The following is a 24,341-nucleotide window of genomic DNA, read 5'->3' as shown; positions in this document are numbered from 1 at the left end:
TAAGAAAGCGCGCGCAGGCATGTGGCTGAGTTCCAGGGGTGGGTGCACAGTCCTAATCAGAAGAATAAGAAAAATAAACAGTATGAAGAGTAGAATTACATAAACTTTCAGCATACATCAATACAGAAACACCGTAAATGACCAAAATGGGATAAAATCTTGTTTATTTCTTAGTGTACGGTAATGACATCAGACTACAAAATGGTCTGCGACACATGCAGTGAAACATTCTTCGATAATGAGCCTGTGATTCTTTCCAACTCAAATCGCAGCATATTTTTCAAATGCTTCGAGCAACCTTTTCATACAAATCATGCGGCCAATTTCTCGTCATGTTGTTCGCTACGAAGTTCGCAATCTGCAGGGTCGAAATAACAAGCATCAGGAATCATAGCAAGAAAAAATGAAGGCATGCAAGGATGTGAATACGAGCACCAACATACACACAACACCCCAATTTTAATTCAATATAGAATCAAAGCTCCAAAGTGACCCTCAGAGGCCCCTGGACGCCATTGCACCTACTCCCATCTTAACTAAATGTGCACCAAATCTTCAATACTTACCTTGAGGAAGCGGAACAAAAGAAGTGCACCTCCAAAAGTGTATTAACATAAACGATACGAAATTTTTCTAACCAGATGGAAGATCACAGCCTCCATGCCTTCTGGTTCTATCATGTGCATTCCACATGCCAGAAATAGTAATTAGAAGGCAAAGGAGCAGCTTTTGACCTTCCAATACTTCAAAAAAATATGGTTTCCGGTAAAACAAAGAGAGTAGTCCTAGTTGCCGGAACTTTTTGTAGTGATACATCTCAAAACGATTTCCATCCATGGTGGTATTTATTCTTTAGTCAATGCCTCGGCTTTCAAACACTTCACTCGCACTATAACTGAAGCATACTATTAAGAAAAGCTATATAGCCCAACAGAAAAACATGCAACAAGAAAACTTTAACTAGAACTACAAATATAACTGGACAAAGGGTTACAGTTTTTCAACTGGAGGGTAATATGGGTTTGGAGTATAAAGCCTGTAGAAAACTGAAGAGACACGATAGTTAGTATTTTCTTATAAGAGAGAAAAAGCAAAGACGGCCACCCAATAAAGAACCAGGGATAGCCAGACAATAAAGAACCGGGCCCCTGTGATTTTCAGAAAACACAATTTTTTAATTAGAGAAAAAGACAATCAAAATCCATCATTCTATGAGGTTTGGTTTTCGGAATCATATTCTCCCACCATCAAAAGTTTCCTATTTTAATTGGGCTGTTTCACTTGGTAATTAGCAGGCTCATGTGCCATAAAAGAAATATATTTTATGCAAACCTTGGTACAGGCAGGTAAAATGTTTTTTTGTTGGAATCAATCATTCGTGTCCTTAACCATGTTTACTCTTAAACTTTTATTATTCAGTATATGCTATAATTTAGAAAAAATAATATAAAAAAATATAGATAGATGGCATACCTTAGACCTCAATGCACGAAGCGTTCCATCAGTATCTCTAACATTGTCCAGACAACTAAGAGCAGCTTTGAGGAGATCTGGTACACATGCTTGCACATGAGGGGATAAATTCCTGAAGACATCAAATGTAACATCTGGTGCACGAGGATTTAACGGAAGAAAAGTGAGTTTAGTGATCTCTCTCAAAGCATCCACATGTTGGCCTGCTCTGGCTAACTTATGGACAAACAAAATAGCTTCAAGCTGCCTTAATACTGTTTGCTGTTCAGAAATAAGTTCCTTTTCATGAAGACTGCAAGAAGAGAAAAAAATTAAGCAATCCAAGGTAAAACAATGCATCTATTTAACTAAAGATGAATCCAGCATGGCACAAAATTTTACGAATATACAACAGATATTTTTATTGTCTTGAATTAATATGGATATCACAAAGAAGAATATTTTAAGATTTGACATAAAATATGGATCCTACAAAGAAGAATATCTCAAGATGATGGTTTCAATGGACCTAATCCAATCCATATATCTCACAGGCTCAAACTTCGAGACCCTAAGCCAGCCATTTAGCATCCCTATGGTTGCTAGCTTGTGGAAACGAATTTTGCAGAAGTTAATTACAAGAGACTTTTCAGAAGCACTCATTCAACGTGAGGCATATTGGATATCTGGAGAGAGATTCAGAATTGAATGATCTGTAAATATCCCATCTACTGAATGTCAGGAGTACGAACCTCTCACCTTCTAATGTGAAACGTGAAGATTGATGCAAGAGAGAGAGGCTAAGAGAATTAACTGCAAAACCCAAAAAAAAAAAGAAAAAAAGGATGAAGATCTTGATATTCGAGAAGGCTTATCATATGAAAATTTCAATTAGAATTAGCACAATTCAAATAAATGCCCTTATGGTTACTCTCAAGCTCCAGGCAGCGTTTTTAGCCATGAGCAATTTTAAATTGCTCATCTATGGCCCGAACCTAGGTTGGTGATTTATCCCTCTGGATGAACCTCCGCTGCCAAAAGGCTAAATTTTTTCCTCCAGCTACTGCAGAGGTTAAATATAATTTATGTGGTCATATAGGGATCTTTGATCTAGTGAATGTTTCAATTCCTTTGCTTTAGTTTTTTTTTTTTTGCATAACAACCGGTAACCAACCTTGGCAATTCATTTGGCTTTATCCCCTTTGAAAATCAGGGCCTTATCCAGTTTAGACCTAGGATATCTTTCCAAGATAAAGTAGGGCGAGGCATGTTCCCCAGACGTGGCTCAATCAAATTCATAGGTAGAAGAAGAAAGATATGGGAAACGTGCTTGTGATTTTCTAGGGACAAAACCTGAGAAAAATTGCAAACGTCACTTTGAAAAACTATCATACAACTTGCAATTTCATCCCTCAATCTCACAAATTACCTCTCTGGATTTCTAGACCTATGCTTCGAATTTTCAAATAGTAATAATACTATTTCTTGGAAGACTTGGATACTTTTGACAAAGTAGTGCTGCTACTAATAATGATTCTTTGAATCTAGGTAGATAAATATGTATAGATTATGAAACCATCAAACATCAACTTGGTTTATGAAGTGCAATGGTATTTCATTAAATTTCTTCAAAGACACTTTAGTTCCTTGGATTCTTTAAGATTGTTGCCCCCAAATGCCACATCTGAGTTTGGTACACTTCCTCATCCCATTTCATGAGACTCTAGTCCATGCATGAAAACTTGTTTCAAGCTCTATCAATAGGAAAGAATACATTCATCAATGAAATATTCTCTGCATAAGGCACAACGGTCATATCAATAATCATGCTGAACTCATGAAGCTTCTTCACAAGTTAATGTGCTTTTACATGGAAGAACTCTTCTGACCCCAAACAATCCCACCTGCCCGCAGCCCCCCAAAAGAAAAAGAGAAAGAAATGAAAAGAGAATAGGAGAGATCAAATGCCATGCAAGCATTCACTAGTATCTGAAGTTCAATAAGCTCCAATAAATACTTTAAGTGAGAGGCCACGTTGCAAGTATTTGTCCAAATATAGGTCATTTATTATGCTAGTAATGTACAGGTAAAAGAGAACCCGTAAGTTCTTTAAAGTCAAATTTGTAATAATAATGTTACCTCATAGAAATATCATATGCAAACAGGTCAAGCACATATGACCACGAACAAAACCACATGTTATGTCAAAAACATGATGGTCATCCTTGTTAGTAAAGCAATATGGGCATGATTGACTTCAAGTCACATCAAGTTATGCAGAGATTTTAAGATGCATTAAATAATTACCATATTAATGATCAATAAGGCTGTCTAGAACTTTTCACTCATAAAATGATGACAATATCCAACATTATGTCCCACATGGGAGTCTTTATGACAAGATTAACAAGAATCATAACCAAGAATGCCGTACCAGGTCGAACCGCCCTGTACGGAGCGTATCGGGCCGACCAACGGCCAACTGATCCGGTTCAGCCATTTTCCTAGAAAATAACTCCAAACGCATCGAACCGGGTGGTTCGGCACGATTCGACGCCATACCGCCCAAAATCGAACAGTATGCTCGGTACGGTTCGGTTCGGCGTTGAACCGAACCGTACCGACATTCTTCACGTGGGAGAGTGGGGGGGTGTGGGGTGGGGTCTGGGCTGTCTTTAGTGATAGTCCAGGTGGATTGTCTGAGAGACCCGAGAGTCTGAGAAGAACTCCTGAGCTCGCCTTAGACTCTCACGAGACGCCAAAAAAATAGAAAAAGAGAAATTTATCCAATTGCAGCACTGGTTCGAGATGCTGATTTTTGGCCGAAAAAGTAATGTATTTTTTTTAATAAATATTTTATTTTTTATATTTTTATTGTTAAAAAAAAAGATAAGAACGAATAAGTATGAAAATAAGAAAAATCATGCCAAAAATTTATGATTTTGGTATAATTTGATCATATGCGATAGATCTTTGGAAGATCTACATGATGATACTAAAATCGTTAATTTTTATTAATTATATATTTTTTAAATATTTATATATATTTATTCTAAAAAATTATTAAAAAATAAATTCAAAAAAATAAAAAATCAGAGTTTCAGAATCATTTTTAGAATGATTCAAGCTACTTAAATCTAACCTCCAATTTTTTTAAAAATTAAATATTATTTGAAGCATATAACATATTTTTTTTGAATTTATAAGTTTTAAAATTATTATTAAAATTTTTTGAATTTATATATAATATTTTTTTAATAATTATTAAACTACCGTGTTTTATTATACTTGCAGATATTTGTAAAAAAAAAATTCAGAGTGACATTCGTTGACTTTCATTAATTATATTTTTTTTAATATATATTTATTTATAAAAAAATTATTAAAAAATAAATTAAAAAAATAAAAAATCAGAGTTTCAGAATCATATTTAGAATGATTCAAGCCACTTGAATCTAACCTCAGATTTTTTTAAAATTTTTGAAATTAAAAAATATTTTTATAATTATTTAAATAATACAAAAATATTATCAAATAAAAAATATATAAAATTAGTATTATATTATAGTTAATTCAAAAATATTATTTGAAGCATATAACATTTTTTTTTGAATTTATATATTTTAAAATTATTATTGAATTTTTTTTGAATTTATATACAATATTTTTTTAATAATTATTAAACTGTCGTGTTTTGTTATACTTGCAGAAATGAGTAAGAAGAAAGATTCAGAGCGTGACATTGGTTGGGATCATGACGAGATGCTCTCGATTCGCATCATTGGAGATACAAATGATGCAACACAGGTTCAAAGGAGAGGTGACTAGGTTGAAACAGCACCTGACTGGTAGTTATCCTGATGTGTCCATGTGTCGGAAATGCCCACAGAGATCCGACAGTTGATAAAGAAGTACTTCACTAACTGAAAAGCAACGAAGAAAGGACAAAACAAAAAGGACGGAAATGGACTGTCAAGTTGCAGAGCCACCTTCTTATCACTCTAGAGAGTCAGAGGCTTCCGCTCCAGATGATGAGGCACAGATTGAGGCTGCCATTCAGACGAACTTGGCTGATCAGTACCGCAGGAGGAGATGGTCAGGTATAGAGAACGATTTGGACATCATACTACAAATCGGAGTCTGGATCAGCGATCAGTGGGGAGAATTCGAGTTCAGGAAGACTACTTCAGTCAGAGAGCCCAATGGTAAGAGGAAGCAGACACAGTATATCATCTTTGTTGGAAGCTTTTGACAGTAGGAGATCATCCAGAGATATTCCAGCAGGAGCCACCATCTATGATTTGGATCCACATGCTTTTTCCAGCAAAGATTCAAAGCAGCAGAGAATTGACATTATGGTGAAAAAGGATAAGAAGAAGGATATGTGGCGAGCTATTGGATCATGATTTCATTTCAACCATATTCCAGCAAATGCAACAGGCAATCTTTACTATCGATATGCTATTTCAGCCATAAAGGTTGTCGGCCAGGATATAGATCTGTCAGGACCTAAGACATCTATGATCAGCTTCTTGACAGTCACAAGGAGGATCTGCAGAGATGGATTGCTTCTTACAAGAATAAATGACCTACATACGGACTGACAGTGATGTGTGATGGTTGGACTAATCCTACTAGACGGGGCATCATTAATTTTTTGACATACTGTGATGGAAAAATATTTTTTCACAAAGCAATTGATGCTTCAGATAAGATGCACGATGCCACATATATCCTTGGTCTGATGGAGGAGGTGATTGATTCAGTGGGTGACCAGTATGTCGTGCAGGTCATCACAGATAATGGACCACAATATAAAGCTGCCGGAGAGTTGCTGGTAGAGCAGCGACCGCAGATATACTAGACCCCATGTGCTGCACATTGCATTGATCTTATATTGATGGATATTGAAAAGATTCGTAGGGTGCAGCAGGTAGTGGAGATTGCCCAGACTATTACTAATTCATCTACAATCACACATGGGTTCTTTCATTGATGCGGACGTATACTGAAGGAGAGATCTTAAGACCGGATACCACACGATTTGCTACCAACTACATAGCACTTGATAGTCTTCTTCAGAAGAAAGCAACCTTACGTCAGATGTTTGTCAGTGCCGAGTGACAGGAGAGCAGATATGCGAGGGCCGGCACTGATGGAAGTCATGTGGAGAACTTGATAACGAGTCAGTCATTCTGACAGCGGGCTGAGAAGGTAGTGAAGGCTATTAAGCCATTATATGATGTGCTTCACGTCGTGGATAGTGAAAGATATCCCCAGATGGGCTTCTTATATTACATGATGGAGAGGACAGAAACAGATCAGTGAGAATGATCCGAAGCATGCTCAAAAATTCATTAACATCACTGAGTGCCGTTAGGACTATCAGATGGGTAGAGATGTGCATCTAGTCGGTAAGTATGGATTCAAGAATATTTTAAAATATTTTTTTCTTATACTTGTAAAAGTGTACGTAATCAATTATGGAATTTATCTGCAGCTTATTATTTGAATTCGAGATTTCAATATACCATTCCTCGAATAGATATGGATAACGAGCTTCTTACTGCTCTTCGTAATGTGATATATAAGATGGTGCCCGATCCAGAAATCGCATTATTATGTCTGCAAGAGGTAGCTAGTTTAAAACAAATGTAATTATTCAAACAGTTTAGAGAGGGATCAGACAGCTTTGGAGTCCCATCAGCTGTCGTAAGCAAAAAGCAGATGAATCCAGGTAAATTACATATCAATAATGAGCCGCATAGATTGACATCAAATACCTAATAATATCATAAAATTTGATATGTAATTTTGCTTTTGCAGCTGAATGGTGGATTCATTTTGGAATGTCCGCAGAACATTTGAGAGGTGTGACTGTCCGCATTCTTTTTCAGACGGTCTCTGCTAGTGGCTGTGAGCGCAATTGATCAATTTTCGTCCTTATCCACAGCAAACAGAGAAATCATCTGATATAAAAACACCTCAATGATCTTGTATATGTTCACTATAATCTGAGATTGAGACTAAAATGTATTCAGGAGGAAGTACAACTGAAGTACACTGATCCGATACAAGATGATTATGCTGATGAGGATGACGATCCGATCATCAGATGGCCTGCAGGTCAGCAACAGGAGCCAGAGCTTGATGAGTCAGGATCCCCTCCACGACTAGCTAGTGTGGTAGCTAGGAAGATCAAGGTGGATCCAGGGCAATGGACAGAAAGAAATATTCCACATAAATTCCAACTGATCAGCCACAGCCTGAGACATAGGAGACTCATTCATCACATGACTCGATGTCCGATACATCCTCGCAGATGTTTGAGCGACAGATGTTTAGACAAGATCGGCAGTCGCAAGAAGACATCCATCCTCCCAATCATAAAAAACTCGATCACAGAGGACACAAGAGGAGAAAAGAAAAGACAGTTGCACGTACACCACTCTCGAGACTACAGGAGCTATCTGGCTCAAATTCGGAGACTAGGGAGAGTGATGATACTGATAGTAGTAGTCATGGATCTGATGATCAGGGAGGAACTGGAGGACAGGAGATCACTGCTTATGAGACAGCCGCAGGGTGATATTCGATTCATTGGTGAGTCACATGCCACACAAGATAAGGACTATGGTGGATGAGTCGGTAGAGACCGTGGGGAGCCGATGTCATATAGATGACGGGCTCCTAGAGGTCCAGCACACGATGCAGCCGCAAACAATCTTGCACGTGGAGTAGGATCCATGGATGTATCTGGATCATCCTCGCATTATGGATCCTATTATCCGCAGCCACCTTATGATCCATATGGATATGGTGCATCCGAGATATCGTCTTCTAGTAGTTACTATCCTATGCAGTCTGGAACATCTTATGGATCAGATTTTACTACCGACATATTTGGATAGGCTCCTCCATAGCCATACCATCATCCCGAGGATACTTCTCAGAGTCAGAGTTGAGTGAGAGATCTGAGATGTCTTACAATCCAGAGAGAATGGCTTATAGGATGAATATTTAAGAGTACAGTGCATCTTGGTTAGAGGGTTGGACTGATGTTCCTCCAGATTATGCCAATGATCAGATATCTACGAGCATCGCAGACACTCACGAGATATTAAATGCAGAGCAGATCTTGAAGTTAGTATATCATTTTTTGTGCTTTGTACTTTAAAAGTTTAGATACATTTTAATGCACATTTATATATTTTCTTTTTAATTTTAGGATGATATGATTGTAATATAATGTAAATAAATATATATTTGAAATTTTAGATCAAGAGTCCTTATACCGCTACCGAACTCAAAAAGTGAACCCAAATATGTCAATAATATACAATATAATGTAATTTTGGGATTGTATTTATGAATTAATTACTTGGAGATCCAAAAAAAAAACAACAAAAAAAAATTATACCGATACCGAACCGGTACGCCGAAGCATACTATGTCGGTACAGTATGGCACCGATACCATACCGGCCAAGTATCGGTACGGACTCCGGGACCGATACAACGGACCTAGATCATAACTATAAACCAAAGCCTTATTTGATCTCTCTAGGTAGAAGGTGGATCATATTTGATGGTTATTGGAGAAGGGAAAATATTAGCAAAATATTGGCATCACAGGTTCTCTGCTTCAGTTGGCTCCACCTTGCTGCTTCCTTCTGGACATTAACAAGGATGGTGGCCAGATTTACTAGAGAGAAAGGAGTTCTGCTAACACTTGAATAGTTATTGTTTCAATATGTACTTTTTATTCATTGTATTTTTATGCAATATAATACTTCAGCGCTTGTCTTAAGCTCAGATGAAACAAAATGAACTGGGATAACCTCGTAGCAGCTAAATCAACCAAATGCAAGCAACACTAATATATTCATACAGGAAGGCAGCATATTAAATCGGGAAGATACTACTTGAAATGAAACAGACACCTTTTGATTGGAGGAAAACAAGGTCTGAAATTAGACATATCTAGCCATGCATAGAGATTGGATATATTCATCATGGCAGGCATAGTAGCATTAGTTATTTCCTGCACTAGCAGTGTAACTCCAAAATACAGATAAGAAACATAGCAGGAAATGTTGATGCAACAAACGGAAAATCTGGAAATTCATTCAAGATAAATTTAAGGAAAAAGTTCCATAGTCATGGTCCAAGCACAAGAATGACCTGGCTTCAGGAGAATATTTGAATGTCTCCAGTATATCATTGCCAGAATGAATTAGACCAGCAGCTCGGCTGTCACCATCTAGCCTACCACGCGACATGGCACAGATTGCATCTGAAAGACATTTATTGATCGTCTCCAATGCCATAGCAAAAGCTCCAACTCTCTTGTGGATTTCTACAGACTGCAAAGTTTCAGGTGGAGAACAAGCTAGATGATAAGAAAGTCAATGAACAACAACAGGAAAATTTTAAAACAACTTCCACAACAGAGCCAAGCAAGAAACATAGCATCATCAATATTAATAGAATCAAAGTGGTGAGCACAATAGCCAGGTGCAGTCACTAATGTTTTACATCGTAACCTATAAATGAGCAAAGAGTAGCATGGGATGTCTAAACCATCATGATACAGGTTTATGTAAAAGCCACCCTGGGAGATGCAAAAGTGTTACAATGTGCGTGTGTACAGAAGCATGGTTGCCTTCATGGCCTATTAGTGCAGTCTTTGTCAGCTAGAGAAAGCTTATGATAGAATACCATAAGAGATATTGGGGGCACTGAGGAATGGTGCATTTCAACAGTCCATGGTCTACATCAAAGGTCCCTATCAAGTCAAGAGCTGAATGCTCTTGAGATAGACAAATTTGCAATAAAGTGTATAGTGGTGTGTCATATAACTTTTGCAGGTGATAGTGTTGACCTATGTTGCGCAGGCTCAATATTATCATCAGGCAAACACCTGCCTGCATATCAGATCCTTGGAATCTCTAGATTTTTTTTTCTTCTAGATGCAAACTCATTATTCATATGACTGCCCATATCCATTGTGTCAACAGGTACTACAGAATAAGCCAAAAGATCCAGCTAACATATTTATTGATTATGGCACAAGGATACAATCAATGCAAAGTTGGAAACATAGGTAGTGCAGGATAGAAGAAAATTAGACTCTATGGAATCGCAGTATAGTAAAAATGAAGATGGAAATCAGGACTTAGCCCAAGTTCATGGCCGGAGATATCATCATGTGATTAATTTTCTTATATCTATTACACAAAAGAAAAGAGAACTAGGTTGAAAAGACATATCTAGCAAAATTTGAGTGGAGGTCCTTCTATGGTGGTAAATAACCATTCCATTGGTGACTTGAAAGAAATTTATGAAACGGCAATGCTTTCACAATGTAGTAATCTAGTAAGTTATATTGGTCAAGCAAAAAAGACAAACCTGACAGAGATGAGAAAGTTGAGGTAGACGTAAAACTGGGAAGGAGAACATAAGGGATTAGAACAACAAAAATTTATGATTTGCATCAATTGATAACAATATAATGGAGAATCAATGGATGATTTGTGCACCTTCACAAAAATTAAAATAGGATCTAGAAGAACAGGTGTTTAAATTTGCACTAGAGGGTCATGAAAGAGGAAAGAGAAGCCTAAATCAAAATGGATGGAATTGGAGCAAACAGTTTTGTGAAAGATTGACTGACTGCAGAGATGGCATGTAACAGGAATCACAAATTTATCCACCATTTTTTATTCCAATTGTACGTTCCTGCTAAATCTATGCCACAACATTATTATCTATGAACACAGAAGAGAAAAGCAAGATAACGTGGTGATGACAAGGTCAACAGTAAACAGACATAGACATGCATGACACAGTAGATTTCAAGCTTCAAAATGCACTTGAACACCTCATACTTAGATTAACGGAGAAGTATGAAGGATGTACTTTGTCATAGAGCCCAGCTTCTTGACAATGATGAGCAGCTTCAAGTAGAAACTGTTCTCGGCTTTTCCAATCCATCATGTATTTACTAAGTACACCTTCCTCCCCCGCACCTCTTGGCCCAAGCAAAAGAAAAATACCTCCATCCCGTAACAGTATTTCAGTGAGCAGTTGCCTCAACATCAAACTTCTCTGTCTTTGCTGATCAGTGTTTCCTCGTCCAATCCACGACATCTCCCCTCCACCCATTGCAGCAGCCGCTTGTGCATAGTATTCCAAAGCTAGTTCAAGGTTACCATGACGTAAGTAGACCGAACCATGCTGACGTATTATGCTGGCAGCTTCAGCACAAGCATCCATAACTCCTATCTTATGGCTCGTTCCGACACCTTCAGAAAGCACTCCATGGTCTGCTAGAATGATGGAAATATGTACAGCATCGATGTTATAACCCTCTTCCCCCACTTCCTTGGATAAGTATAGGACTGCTGGAAGTAATTGAATGCTCAAAAGTAGCACATAAGGATAAACCAGTGGGTCCTTCCCATTCTTTGTATAGTATGATGGTTCAAATTTATTCAAGTAACTTTGGAGATCATCCAAGCTATATGGTACCAAGCCTTCACTAATACAACAGAAGGGTTCCACTAGGGCAGTCCCGTACTGATGACAATTTAAACCACAAGAAATCCTCTATGGTATTAAAAAGCATTGGTAGATCTCTAATCAATCTGTCAATTTGACGGCGACAACCAGAAATTATAGCATAAAGTAGCAGTTTCTTCCTGTCATAACCAGGTCGACCTGCTCGATCACCCATTCTTAACATTTTTTCACATTCTTCAGAAGCAGCAGTGGCAGTCTCTGCCGATACCGGACCTCCACTTGTGATCCACTCTGCAAGCTGCCACCAAAAATTGTTGGCTCAAGGAATTGAGAAACATTTAATCATGAACACTGAAAAATCTGTACCTGAGGAGCAAACTGACGTGCAGCACGAGATGATTGAGCAACATTTCTTGCTTCATCATAGTACCCGGATCTTAAACAATAATATATCTTCATGGCCACAAGAAAGGATGTTCATCACAGGTAGCGACCAGAAATTAAGCATGTGAGGAAAAGATTGTTAGCAAAATTTGCTAATAAAAAATAATAATGGCTAAGAAGAATGATCAAAGAGAATCTGGCAAGATCTTTGAAATCATTAATGCAGCAGATAGAGCTTAAGTCCTCAAACAACTATACAAATTTTGCCTGTGACCTGAGCTTACTGTATAGGGCTGTTGACAGAGAGAGCCATTTGAAAGCAACTTGTGCTTAGCTATATTCCTGGCTTAATAATAGCTCCCCAGTTAGCAAATGAAGGTAGATTAAGAACTCTCTCCTATTCAACTTGATTCTACCCAAATTATTTAATAGTAGTGCCATGGATGAAGTGCCTAGAAATTAATTAATACATCAGATGTAAGATCAATGTCAAATAACTCAAGTAGTGAGACTAGCTCAAGGTAACAAGCATGCACCCTGCGCACACATAGGCATGCATGCATGTGCACTCTCAGACAAACGTATAAGCCCTTAAATGAGGTGTTCATTGAGCAGGCTAAGTCAGCTTAAAATCAATCAGCCTTCAAGACAAGCTTGAGCTAGTCCAGTTTGCTCACGCTCAGATCAATTACAACCCCACCTAGGTGAACAATCATCATACTAAGTATTTATGTAAATAAAAGCCTCATGCCAAAAACATCTGATCCTATTTTACCAAAATCAAGAGAACTCAAAGTCTACGAACTCGTATAAAAATTTTTAAGCATACAGTAAACAAATCTGGTACAGGACTCCCATTCTCACAAGAAGATCTACAAGCACCTCCTAATATAGTTATTCTGCATGTCGTACACCTAACTGTTCCATTGCATATCAAATTTTTAAAATTAAAATTAACTTGTATAAAAAAAAAAAAAAACAAACAAACAAATGCTTGAATAATATTTTATACATTAGTTACTGTATGGAATCCAGTCCACATTGTATATTTTTTCCTCAATTAGCATTTATCATCTAAGGTACCATCTTGTATTTTTAGCATTCCCCTTTTCCATTTGCAGTTTACTCTTCCAAGTTGGTTCATCCAAAACTTGATCAAAGCATGTCAGTTAGCAATTCACCTTATCCTAGAACCAAACCCTTATCAGACTTCATTTTGATACATTATACTTGAATCCTTGATTCAATATGAACATGAAAATAGAAAATGTTAAACTAAAGCTGGCTCACAACTATGGAAACAGAGAGAATTAAGCAAGTAAAAACCTGTTGCCAAGTTGTATCAATTGGGGGCTGCCTACGTGCATCACCTGCATCAAAATCTAGCATGCCATGATCCCTCAGGCGGACCTGTCAATAAACTAGATGTTATAACTTGCTTAACTGTGAAAGGAATCCTCAAAAGCACCAGAAAATGGAGAGCAAAATAAAACACGAGAACCAACAAACCCGGAGGAATGCTCGAACTTTTTGCAGATTGCCAACAGCCCCACCTAAAGCAGCCTACAACCAAACATTGAGAACGGGCATGGATTGTCATAATCTTAGAACTGTATCAAATATTCAATTCACAGAGACATTTATAGAACCAGAAAAAACAATAAAATGTGAATCCGCAGTATAGCATCAAGAAAGAAGAATTTATACAAAGTTTAGATATGTTCACGAGGCACTCCAAGAAACAACAACATAGCAAGCAAATAAGCAATCTACCAGGGTTTTTGCAGGGAAAAGATCCAGTACTGAAAATGTACAATTAGCATGCTTAGCATTAAGCCCTAAGAAAAACTAATCGGCATCCTACACTAACTCTAGAAAAACCACTGGAAGAATATAATTTCAAGCAAATAAATGAGACCCTTAACATAAGAATAGTCACATAAGCAAAATGGAAGGTAAATACCATAGATACAAGGAAAGAAACTTAAAAATCACTTCCAATTTGCATTCAAGCCCTACCAAATAGAATCGCAAGGAAGTCAAATTGATTAGATGATCAGATTTGTGCCATGAGTTAAATGATTTACATAAAAACCTAGTATATGCAAACAAGAAAGAAAAAGGGAAGGAACCAACTGGGAAGGACAAGTGGACCAAGCATTAGGTGGCCTTTGAGAAAATCGAACACTAGACCAACAAGCACATCAATAGTACTCAAAAAAACTAAGTTAAAGCATGACTTGTCAAAGAAAAAAAAAAAAAAGATGGAATGCTAGTAATGAGCAGAGATAAGTGAATTGAACCTTAGCCCAACCAAACATTTTGTTCATATGGACAATGATGTAAACTAAACAAACTTGTTACGACTCTCATAATAAAGAGAAGTAGCACTCAGTTTTTAAGTGGCAGTCAGTTGAAAGAATTAAGAGATCCTTGACATACAGACACTGCAAAAAAGGCAAAAACCATGACTAGACCAGATGTTACCTGTGCAGGATGGCTTTGGATTGTATCCAAGATATATTTCTCATGACCCCACTCAAGGTGGGCCTTGCCCCTTTCACCAGTGACATTTTTCTGGACAAATTACTCTGACTACTAGAATCCTCACCAACCAATGCCTGAATAATAAATTAAGTCAAGCAAATTGATGAGGCTGTTAATGATACAAACACGATCAAAAAAATCATCATAAGAACTACCTAGCATCCACCAGTCTGTTTCTGGCAGTATAAATTGTTCTTTACGATAGATGAAGCCCATAGGTATTTGTGCTGATTACAGCATAGTCCTTCCCCAATATCCCCAAATCCTCACAACAACAACAAAGGTGGGAATAGATCCCAGGTCTATGATCACCGAAAAACTTTACCAGCAGACTAGCTGGCACCCTTGATTTGGCTTATGTATTGCACAAATGAAAAGAAGTACCATTACATGATAAACTCAAAGGCTGTACCTGAATCAAGTGCCAGATTTTCTGCATGGTAACTGATTTCGTACCAGAAATGTCCAGACCTAAACCTTCATAAGCTCCTCTGAATGCTGTGGCAGGCTAACCAACAAAAAAGAAAAATAAGAATGATGATTATTGCCACTGCATGCTCGTGAAATACAGAGAATAGTTTTGTCTATGATTTCTTTGGGTAACCAAAGATTTGTTACCACCAACATAAAGTACACTAATGCAGCTAAGAGAGGGGCAGAATGCACTCTGAAGCTATCAAACCAACAATATGCCAGACAGTGATCCAGGAAATTGGTGTCACTGCCAACAAAGGCAGCTATATGTCTGTCTCCAAGATCAGTAATAATAATCTACCAGCAACATATTGCGATCTTAAATATAAAAGACTGAGGCTTACTCTATATGGCAATCCACGACCTCTTGCATCATTAAGATTCCTCACAATCTCAGCATAAACAGAAGCTTTCTTTTCAATTATAGACTTATTAGCCAGAGGCACAATCTCCATGCTAACTGGACTGGCAGTAACCTGAGGGCTGGAAGCATGGGATGACAACAGACCAGTATGGGAGAGACGACTGGTATTGGTCCTGGGTAATGTGGATAATCGGCTTAAACTTTGCAAAAAGTCCCTCTTTTCCTTTTGCCAGTCATCCTATAGCATACCATCAATATATCAGGGGAGAACAAGCCGAGCTGGTAAGAAAAATTGTATCCAGCAGTACTTCCTGATAATCAGTCTAACATGGATAAACAGGTAGCTGAAACTTCAAATAATTGTAGAATAGCTATGAATTTAAATGTCTATCTAATGTAGAAAGCAAAAAAAAAAAAAAACTGTTCTCCATTATATCGCATATAAAATAATTCTTGCTACTGCAAGCTCCATCATCCACATCAATACCAATAGAAATAACAACAATAACAATAACAATAACCATGGTAGTATTGGGAATACTAGTAATGGTGGAGGTGGTAACAATAATAAATAATAAAAATAATTCCAGAAGTAATATCACATGCAAAGCACTGGACATCTAAACTTACATGAATTGTGCATCAAAATGAAGACAAGAAAACAAGGGTAAGCAGAAGTTTTCTATAACTGACTATTCTTTGCTATATAAAAATTCTAGGATTGTTCTTGTCATCACCTCTACAAATAAAGGTAGATATAACATACTAATCATGCATCAGTTTTGTAAACACAAAACAACAAATACCAGCACTGAAACACCTAAACTTACATGAATCATACATCAAAATGAAGATAAGAAAACAACAGTAAGCAGAAGTTTTCGATAACTGAATATTCTTTGCTATAAAAGAATTCTAGGATTGTTCTTGCCATCACCTCTACAAATAATTACAAATAGAAGCAGCTATTACATCCTAATCATGCATGAGTGCTGTAATCATAAAACTACAAATACCATTGTACACAAGCAAAAAGCTAACAATTATTAATATCCATTACCTATGTTTATAACAATAAGCACAGGGAAGGATAGCAAATAATTGGCTTTAGCTATTGAACCATAAAGATGATACGCAGGTTACATGAGGCATCAATATAAAGAAGATAAGCAGGTTATGTGAAGCACCAATCATAGGATAGTACATTTGATCAAAATTGCTTTATGCATACACATGCACAAAACAGATGCATGATAACTTGAACCAGAAATATTTAAGAAATGATGCGTAACCCATCTGGCATAAGCAATGAGAGCCAAAAACCTGTCTGAATGTCTAACCAACCATTGGTCAACAAGTAGCCATCACGTTCATGGTAAGTAAAGGGCTGCAGTTATTTATCTTTGTGGGAGGTCTGCACAGACTTATGATGTGGGGAGTGTTGACATCTCTACAAGAAAATGACATAAATGGAAAACCACTATTTAGGAGTAGATATGTACTTGCCAAGATTAGAATCTAAAGAAGCCGGATACATGGAAATCTGTGTTACCTAGACACTCATGTCCAGCTCTCGGAATCCATTTCGGATGACATGGTTTGAAACGAAAAAGTGCATCCCATATCTTTCTCGGTTGGACAAACCCAACCGGCGATTTCCAACAAATTGAATACACATCAGATATTTGGATGCTTACCAAATTTTTCTAATTACAGCTTTCAAAAAGTGATAAAGAGTTTTGATTCATTCACTAGTTAGTTTAGCCCACTATAATAGTGTTAGGCATGAGCTTTTGTTCTTTTCATAGAGTGGTCAAGAATGTAGAAATTAAAACGGCTTGAAAAAATATCGCTGTTTTCTAAAATTCTTAAGGTAATGGTGATGTTTGGATAAGAAACATGCATGATAAAAGACCTTAAAAATCATATCTTTTAATATTTTCTTTTACATAAAAAAATATCTTCCTTAATATCCCTATACCACTTTTTTCCTCTTGCCAAGTCAAATACTTGGACACAAGCCCAATGTCATGTCCGAGTCCATCCAAGTATTTGACATCGGACTTGGAGCTCTGAGCATGTCATTGCAACCTGACATATTGACTGAATCTGTATCAAATTTTGATTCAAGTTCTGGTACTGTTTATTGGCAGGATTTGGGAGTAAGTAAATAAAGAACATGCTCACTCAAACTTCAGAATGTTTCAAGTTCTTTTGTATTTTGGAGCAACAATTTTAACATTGACCACATTACATATAGTGTAAATGTTGCAGAGATTATTGTAGCTGCACTGTAGTAATTGTTGTAGCAGGTATTGTACTAGGGGGTACTGTATCAACGACATAGAGAAGTAAAATAAAGAGGTGCCTAGTGGGTGCTGTATCAATGACATAGAGAAATAAAATTGAGAGGTGCCAACCAAGGTTTATTGTCTCAGTACCGGAACCCATATAATAAAATCCTATTATAGTGTCAGTACACAATTCAATACAGTATGGTATGTCCCATACCACCTGAAATGGCATAGGAAAGCATACCGGTACAATATGGTATGTCCCATGCAGTCTGGTATGGGACGGTACAACGAACCATGGTGCCAACTCTATATGCATAGCTAGCTCAAGGTTCACAATCTCGATGTTGGACCATGTACCATTGCCATATGAATACAATGTCTGTATGCCCAATAATAGGGGTTGGTTTGACAGTATGCCTCCGCATACTGAGTCTCGATATAGTACCAATACAGTATGGTATGCTGACAAGGGATAGAACTAGTATGGCGAATCTTGCCTCAACCAACAAAATAGAAATTTTGTTGCGTCTGCCCCTCCTTTTGTTACATAACAACAATTTTGCTTTTCTTTGAGTTCATAAGGAGATTATAGTCCTCTAATCAAGTGGTATTTCACTAATTTGTAAAGAAACAAAAACACAAGCAACCATGCCAAACACGCACTAAGCCTTCCATTTTTTGGAGTTGTTTCTAATGTGTTTTTCATTTTACACCATCATACTAGTTGACTCTATCACCATATGATTTCATGGATGTAATAAATGGAAGCTAATAGAAATATTATCATTTATCAATCAACAAGTTTTAATTAAAATTTAACATGCTCTTTGTTAATGACTATCACACCACTCTTGCATGATAACCTCCTCAACAATCATATCTATCAACTCAGAGATATAAGGCATTCTTGGAGTGGCTAGAGTGAAATAGACAACAATAGATATCACAAACCTAATTGCCACCTAGGTGTGTCCAGATCTTACCATTTCTTTTTAGAGAGTTAGTCTATCTAGTTTTGAGTACTTGATAATTGAACATTTTCACGTAATCGCAAATATATACATACACATATATATGCACATACATACATTACTCTGCTGAAATTTGCTTAAGGTCACACATAATCAGAAGCTAAACAGAGGGGTCCTTAGCTTGAAAGAAAGGATTTTTAACCATTTCAATCAAATTTATCAGGAAAAGTTTTTAACACATTCCAAATCAACATTCCAAAAAGCCAATGAAAGTTTAAATATAAAATTTTGCACTGGTGTTAATTTGTGCAGACAAACATATGCAAGTTTCAGTAAACCAACCAACTTGAACAAAAGCAATCAAAATTGTAATGTTTAGGGTCATAATTGTTCAATGCTTCTTTTCCATAGTTGTCCATGAAATTGTATGTGCTTTCCAGACATATGATTCTGGTCAAGTTCTCAACAATCAAAATCAAGACCTAGTTTTCAAACATTGGTTTAAACCTGAAACATAGTAAAAATACAGAGTCTTTTAATTAGCAAGAATTAGGATTTAATGAAAGGGGCAATGTACCATACTCAATGCCCTTACAAAGAAGCCTGCACTCTCAGAACTACACCCAAGAAACATTGTTAAAATTAGTATGAGAAGACTATAACCCGAGAATAACTAAAAATACTGATAGTAAAAAACACAACCTCCTTTTGCCCCAAACTCAGTTATATTAAAAAAACATGGCCAGACAAACAAACTTAACAGCAAAATCACCAACCCTATCAAAGTGATGACCTCAATATGCCTGGAAGAAAGAAATCCCTTGTGCCTCCGTGTCCTAATAGACTTTGGATTAAAGATATACCAAGATCTGTCATACCAACCCACCCATACTTGCATGTACTAACAATAACATACCGAACTGATAAGTACTAGTATGGTACCGACATTTTGTTTGGTATGTGAGCAAAACTGATCTGAACCAAGCAGAACCACCTGGTACCGACCCATAGCCTAGCTTCAGGCAGTCACATGGCTGGAACTAAGAAAAAGTGTTAAAATCTTGTCTCAGGATGCATACCATACCAAACTGGTAACATACCCGTACGGTTCTTGATACCAGTTTTGCAAACCTTGGAAATAACCATATTAGGTAATGCATTTTGTCCTCTGAAATTCACACACCATCAACAAGTTTCTGAACCATTCTGATGAAGTGCTGCAATTTGGAACTGAAATATAAATCCAACTTTGGGAACTAAAAGATGCTAAACGAGATGTTTCACATTCTTTTTGCATATCCCAAACAAATACAATACTTACTGCTACATAATCCTAGTTTTTGGTTTGAATTTCTAGCGATGATGTAATTATGTGACAAACTGCCAGAAACCAAGCACTAGCTCCATGGTCACCAAAGGAAAAAAGGAATTTAACTAATGAATCCTCCTGGTTTCATCCTCTAGTGATTCTTGAAAGCAGATAGTATGAAAGAGATCTTTCACATAAGTTGTCCTGATCATCTCTAAGAGTATGTGCTTATTAAAAGTATTAACTGAGCTCATCTAACAGTTGCTCCTAAAATAAAATATATAAACATATAAACTAGCTTTTAAAGGAAATCCTCACTTCATTTAAAGGAATCCACAAAGACATAGTTACAAATATACTAAATTCCTACAAGTACTAGCTCAAAAAAAGAAAAAATAAGAGATACTCGTATGCAATGCAAAACAATACAAATGATCAAGATTAGAAAAATATCATCTATTCATGATGGTAACAAGTACAACTGAAAAAAGAATGCAACATGTTAAATGGGTACAAAATTAGTATAGATAACCCGAAACAACTAAAACATGCTAACCTCCAAGACTTGCATCATATAATCATTGAAGCTTCTCAAGTTGTCCTTTTGAGCTTCTTGGATGGATGAGACCATTGCCATTTCATGAACCTACTAGCAAAACACAGTTCAGCTGATCAAATTTACATGAAACATGTTGATTGAATTTGTATGTTGTCCATCAGCAATATTTTTTAGACTCTTCTGCAGGTGTTATCCATCAAAAATGTTTATTAAATTCTTTTGCATATATTTCATGATGCTCACAGAATCAGTACATGTAAAATAACAAACAAGGACAATACAATACTACATCAACCCAGCTGCAATATCTGAACAAGCTATATGCAGCAGAACAATCAACAAAGACCAAATGATACAAGATGTTATTTTACATAAATACTATGGCATTATCACGAAAAGCAATAAAGGTTCATTTCATCAAAAAAGTTATGCAAATAAAAGAATAATCCAAAATTTTGAATAAGAACATCTTTCTATTATCTAAATTGCAAAAGGATGATTTATTATTCAGCCTTTTAAATCCAAAAGAACTGTTCAAAAGCTAGATGCAACTAAAATCTTTAATTAATTTCCTAAACTGCAGGACCAGGACAATCTATGTTCACTCACTAGCTTCAGAAACTCATCACTCTTTTCAGGGATATACTATCTACTTACTGATTGTTAGTAGTTGCTAAAATTAATTTCTAAAAATCTCTAGGTTCATCCTAATTCTCCATTTAGATGCAATTAGTTTGCTTAGAAAAAAATAATGCTCAATGTCTATTTGTTGTGTCTGAGTTATCATTTCATATTCTCCTAGCCTGCTAATGTATCACCTCGTGAAAGTGACCTAGCTATCTAGATATTTCATAATTATATGCTATGGATGAATTTTGTTTGCTCCATTATTCAATAACCAAAAAATTCATCCAAATATAAATATCCAAATGGAACATTTAAGACTAGCATTGAATATGTTTGTTTTTCTCTAGTGACCCAAAAACATAAAGATAAATTACACCATTCATAGAATAATTCTCAGTTGCATAGTAAAATAACCTAAAGTTTCAAGCTAAAAATGATTATTAGAAAAAAAAAAAAAAACCTGCTGCAAGTATTCCTCAACAGTTGTTGCTTCAGAAGGAAATACATCCTCAAACGTTGTCTGCACAAATAAAAGTGAGAAACAGGATGTTAATGAAGAGATTCAATCAATTAGATGCTATGGTCATCATACTAAAGCATTACAGCATATACAAGATTAAACAGATTATAGAACATCCAAGCAAGGATGGTATGGGCTAGTGTGTCTAGCTATTGTTCATACAAGTAATACACTTTGCAGTAGAAATATGTATAGACAGTTTCAATCATCAGTTGTGCAGAAATCATCAATCTGAAGTCTCAATTGAGACCTTGCCTTTTGAAAGGAACAACACCCAAAAGTCTAATCTAGAACCTCACCAAAAAAAAAAAAAGAAAGTAATGAGAAACCAAGAGGCCTGCTTGTGTTTGGTATCATTGTTGTTTATGTGTTTTGATTTCTCTACAATTAGTGAAATACCCCATAGAGATAGATATTGAAGATAGCAACTTGCTTTTATTTTCACTCATATTGAAGGCAATAAACCTTTGCTTCCAAAAGATCTAGAGACTTTTTAAAAAAACAACAGAGTTTAATCATACAGGTTGCACTGTCCAGGTAGTTTCTCTTCTTCAGTCTTTGAAAACGATAGCAGAAAACAAAAGCAATACGGAAGGAGCCCCCCTAAGCCTCCAACTATTATTTGCTTTCTTTTGGCTGCAACTCCATTTATTAGCATCTACAGGTATTTTCCCCTTTTGTACTATATTTAAAATTTTATGATATACGAAAAATTAAATAAACGTAGCCCAAAAACGTCACCTTTAGTTCGAAAGACTTGAGATCTCGAGCAAGCTGTTCGGCATTTATCCCTTCACGAGCTAATAGCCTGCGCACCACAAATCTTCTCATTATAAAGTTCCATGCATGAATTAACATAAACATAATTAATAAAAAAATTATTAAAAAACACACAAATGATGATATGTGCAAAATCGATCCAAATAAGTGAGCCCTTGCCGTACAAACGATAGCAGTAGAATTCAAAGAAGGTAAAAGAACAAAATCAATGACATCACTAACAAAGCTGTTCAAATTTACTCAAAAACCTGCCCGCAATTAATCCAAGCTGCACAAATCTAAACCTAAACTATAGCGACAAAGCTACATGGAAATTTTCGAGAACATAACTCAGGAGAAAGACCTGACTGCGGAGATGGATTGGGAGGGGGTTTCGGCCCGTAGGGTTTTGGTCTTGAGCTTCTTCGAGAGCGACTCCAGCTGGTCCAGATTCCTCTGCGAATCCAAAGAAATCCATTAAGAAATCCCCTGACGGAGAGACGGGAGAGAGTGAGCGAGAGAGAGACCTGGAGAGGGGGGAACTGGGCGGAGGAGTCGGCTTGCTCGAGGAGCTTGGTGGAGGAGTGGAGGAGATCCGTCCATCCGCTCATGTCCGCGTCGGTCGCCATTCTTGCCGTTCCTCCTGGGCCGGTTTCTTCTTGGAAACCCTACTTCGGGGTTTTAGCTCATGAACGGAGGCGGGCGGTGGACGGGGGGGGAATTTGAGCAATAGGAAAGCAGAGGAGAGAGAGGAGGCATGAGTGCACGTGAGAAAACGTCGCCCAATTTTAACATAGCGGGAATCGCACTCTTTAACTCATTTGGGCAAAAGGCAAGGTTTCAGCCGATAATAAACTTAAACGCCCATTTGTTGCCCGCGCACCGAACTAATTTTTGGACGCGAGAGGTTGATTTGGGACGTTGCAAATCCAACCAGGATCGCAAATATCTCGGTCCATCGGAGGGGTAGAAGGCTACTCAGCCGGGGGAAAAAATAAATCGATAAAATCAGGCACATTTCTGATATCCTCTCTGTTAGCCGTGGGCAGTCTTAAGGGCTAATTAGAACTTACCAGAAGAGGTTACATTATAGACATAGTTGCATTTACGTATGTTGCGGCCAATCGCCTCGTCGCCCGATCACCGGGAAGCGTGCATCTGCAAAAGGAAGTCCGCACTGACCGGAGGCGGCTCTGGTCGGGGACTCTCCGACGGTCAAGTCAGAGAGGTGACTGGGCAACAGTGAAATGCAGACAGAGAGCTCTGAGGGGGAGAGAGAGAGAGAAGCGAGCCTGCGTATGTGGGAGAGACGGGCGGATCGATCCCTTGCACTGTTGCCTTCCCCGGTATATATAGTGGAGCTAGGTATGGCGCCGTCATTAATGGCGCGGACAAGTGAGGAACTGTCAACTCACTGTGGACTGTCAGAGTCGCCGTGAAAACGTCATGTCGCCGTGTGGCCGTCCAATCACCAGGGTTGACCATGCTCTCGGCGGGACAATGCCCCTAGGTAACTGCGCCGCATGTCCGTGTCAGAGATGACAAGGTCTGGCGG

The 24,341-nt window shown here is 37.3% G+C and overlaps 1 protein-coding gene and 1 pseudogene across 1 annotated transcript; one reads left to right on the top strand and one right to left on the bottom strand.

The window, feature by feature from the left end:
* Nucleotides 1-74: 74 nt before the first annotated feature.
* On the bottom strand, nucleotides 75-23,551 carry LOC105045233 (nuclear pore complex protein NUP93A). Its single transcript, XM_073257839.1, is given in 17 exon segments — nucleotides 75-358; nucleotides 1,474-1,765; nucleotides 9,636-9,817; nucleotides 11,373-12,000; nucleotides 12,002-12,273; nucleotides 12,342-12,428; nucleotides 13,686-13,769; nucleotides 13,869-13,922; nucleotides 14,847-14,908; nucleotides 14,911-14,980; nucleotides 15,319-15,414; nucleotides 15,725-15,982; nucleotides 20,878-20,967; nucleotides 21,968-22,027; nucleotides 22,769-22,835; nucleotides 23,151-23,242; nucleotides 23,314-23,551. Coding segments are annotated over 17 exon segments (2,574 nt in total). The 5' UTR covers nucleotides 23,416-23,551; the 3' UTR covers nucleotides 75-280.
* LOC140858142 (uncharacterized) lies at nucleotides 6,319-8,223 on the top strand (annotated as a pseudogene).
* Nucleotides 23,552-24,341: the final 790 nt, after the last annotated feature.

This window comes from Elaeis guineensis, chromosome 5 (assembly GCF_000442705.2).
Source record: "Elaeis guineensis isolate ETL-2024a chromosome 5, EG11, whole genome shotgun sequence".
In the NCBI taxonomy this organism is placed as follows: Eukaryota; Viridiplantae; Streptophyta; class Magnoliopsida; order Arecales; family Arecaceae; genus Elaeis; species Elaeis guineensis.
The sequence above is the reverse complement of the archived record's forward strand: the minus strand, read 5'-3'. Positions and strand labels throughout refer to the sequence as shown.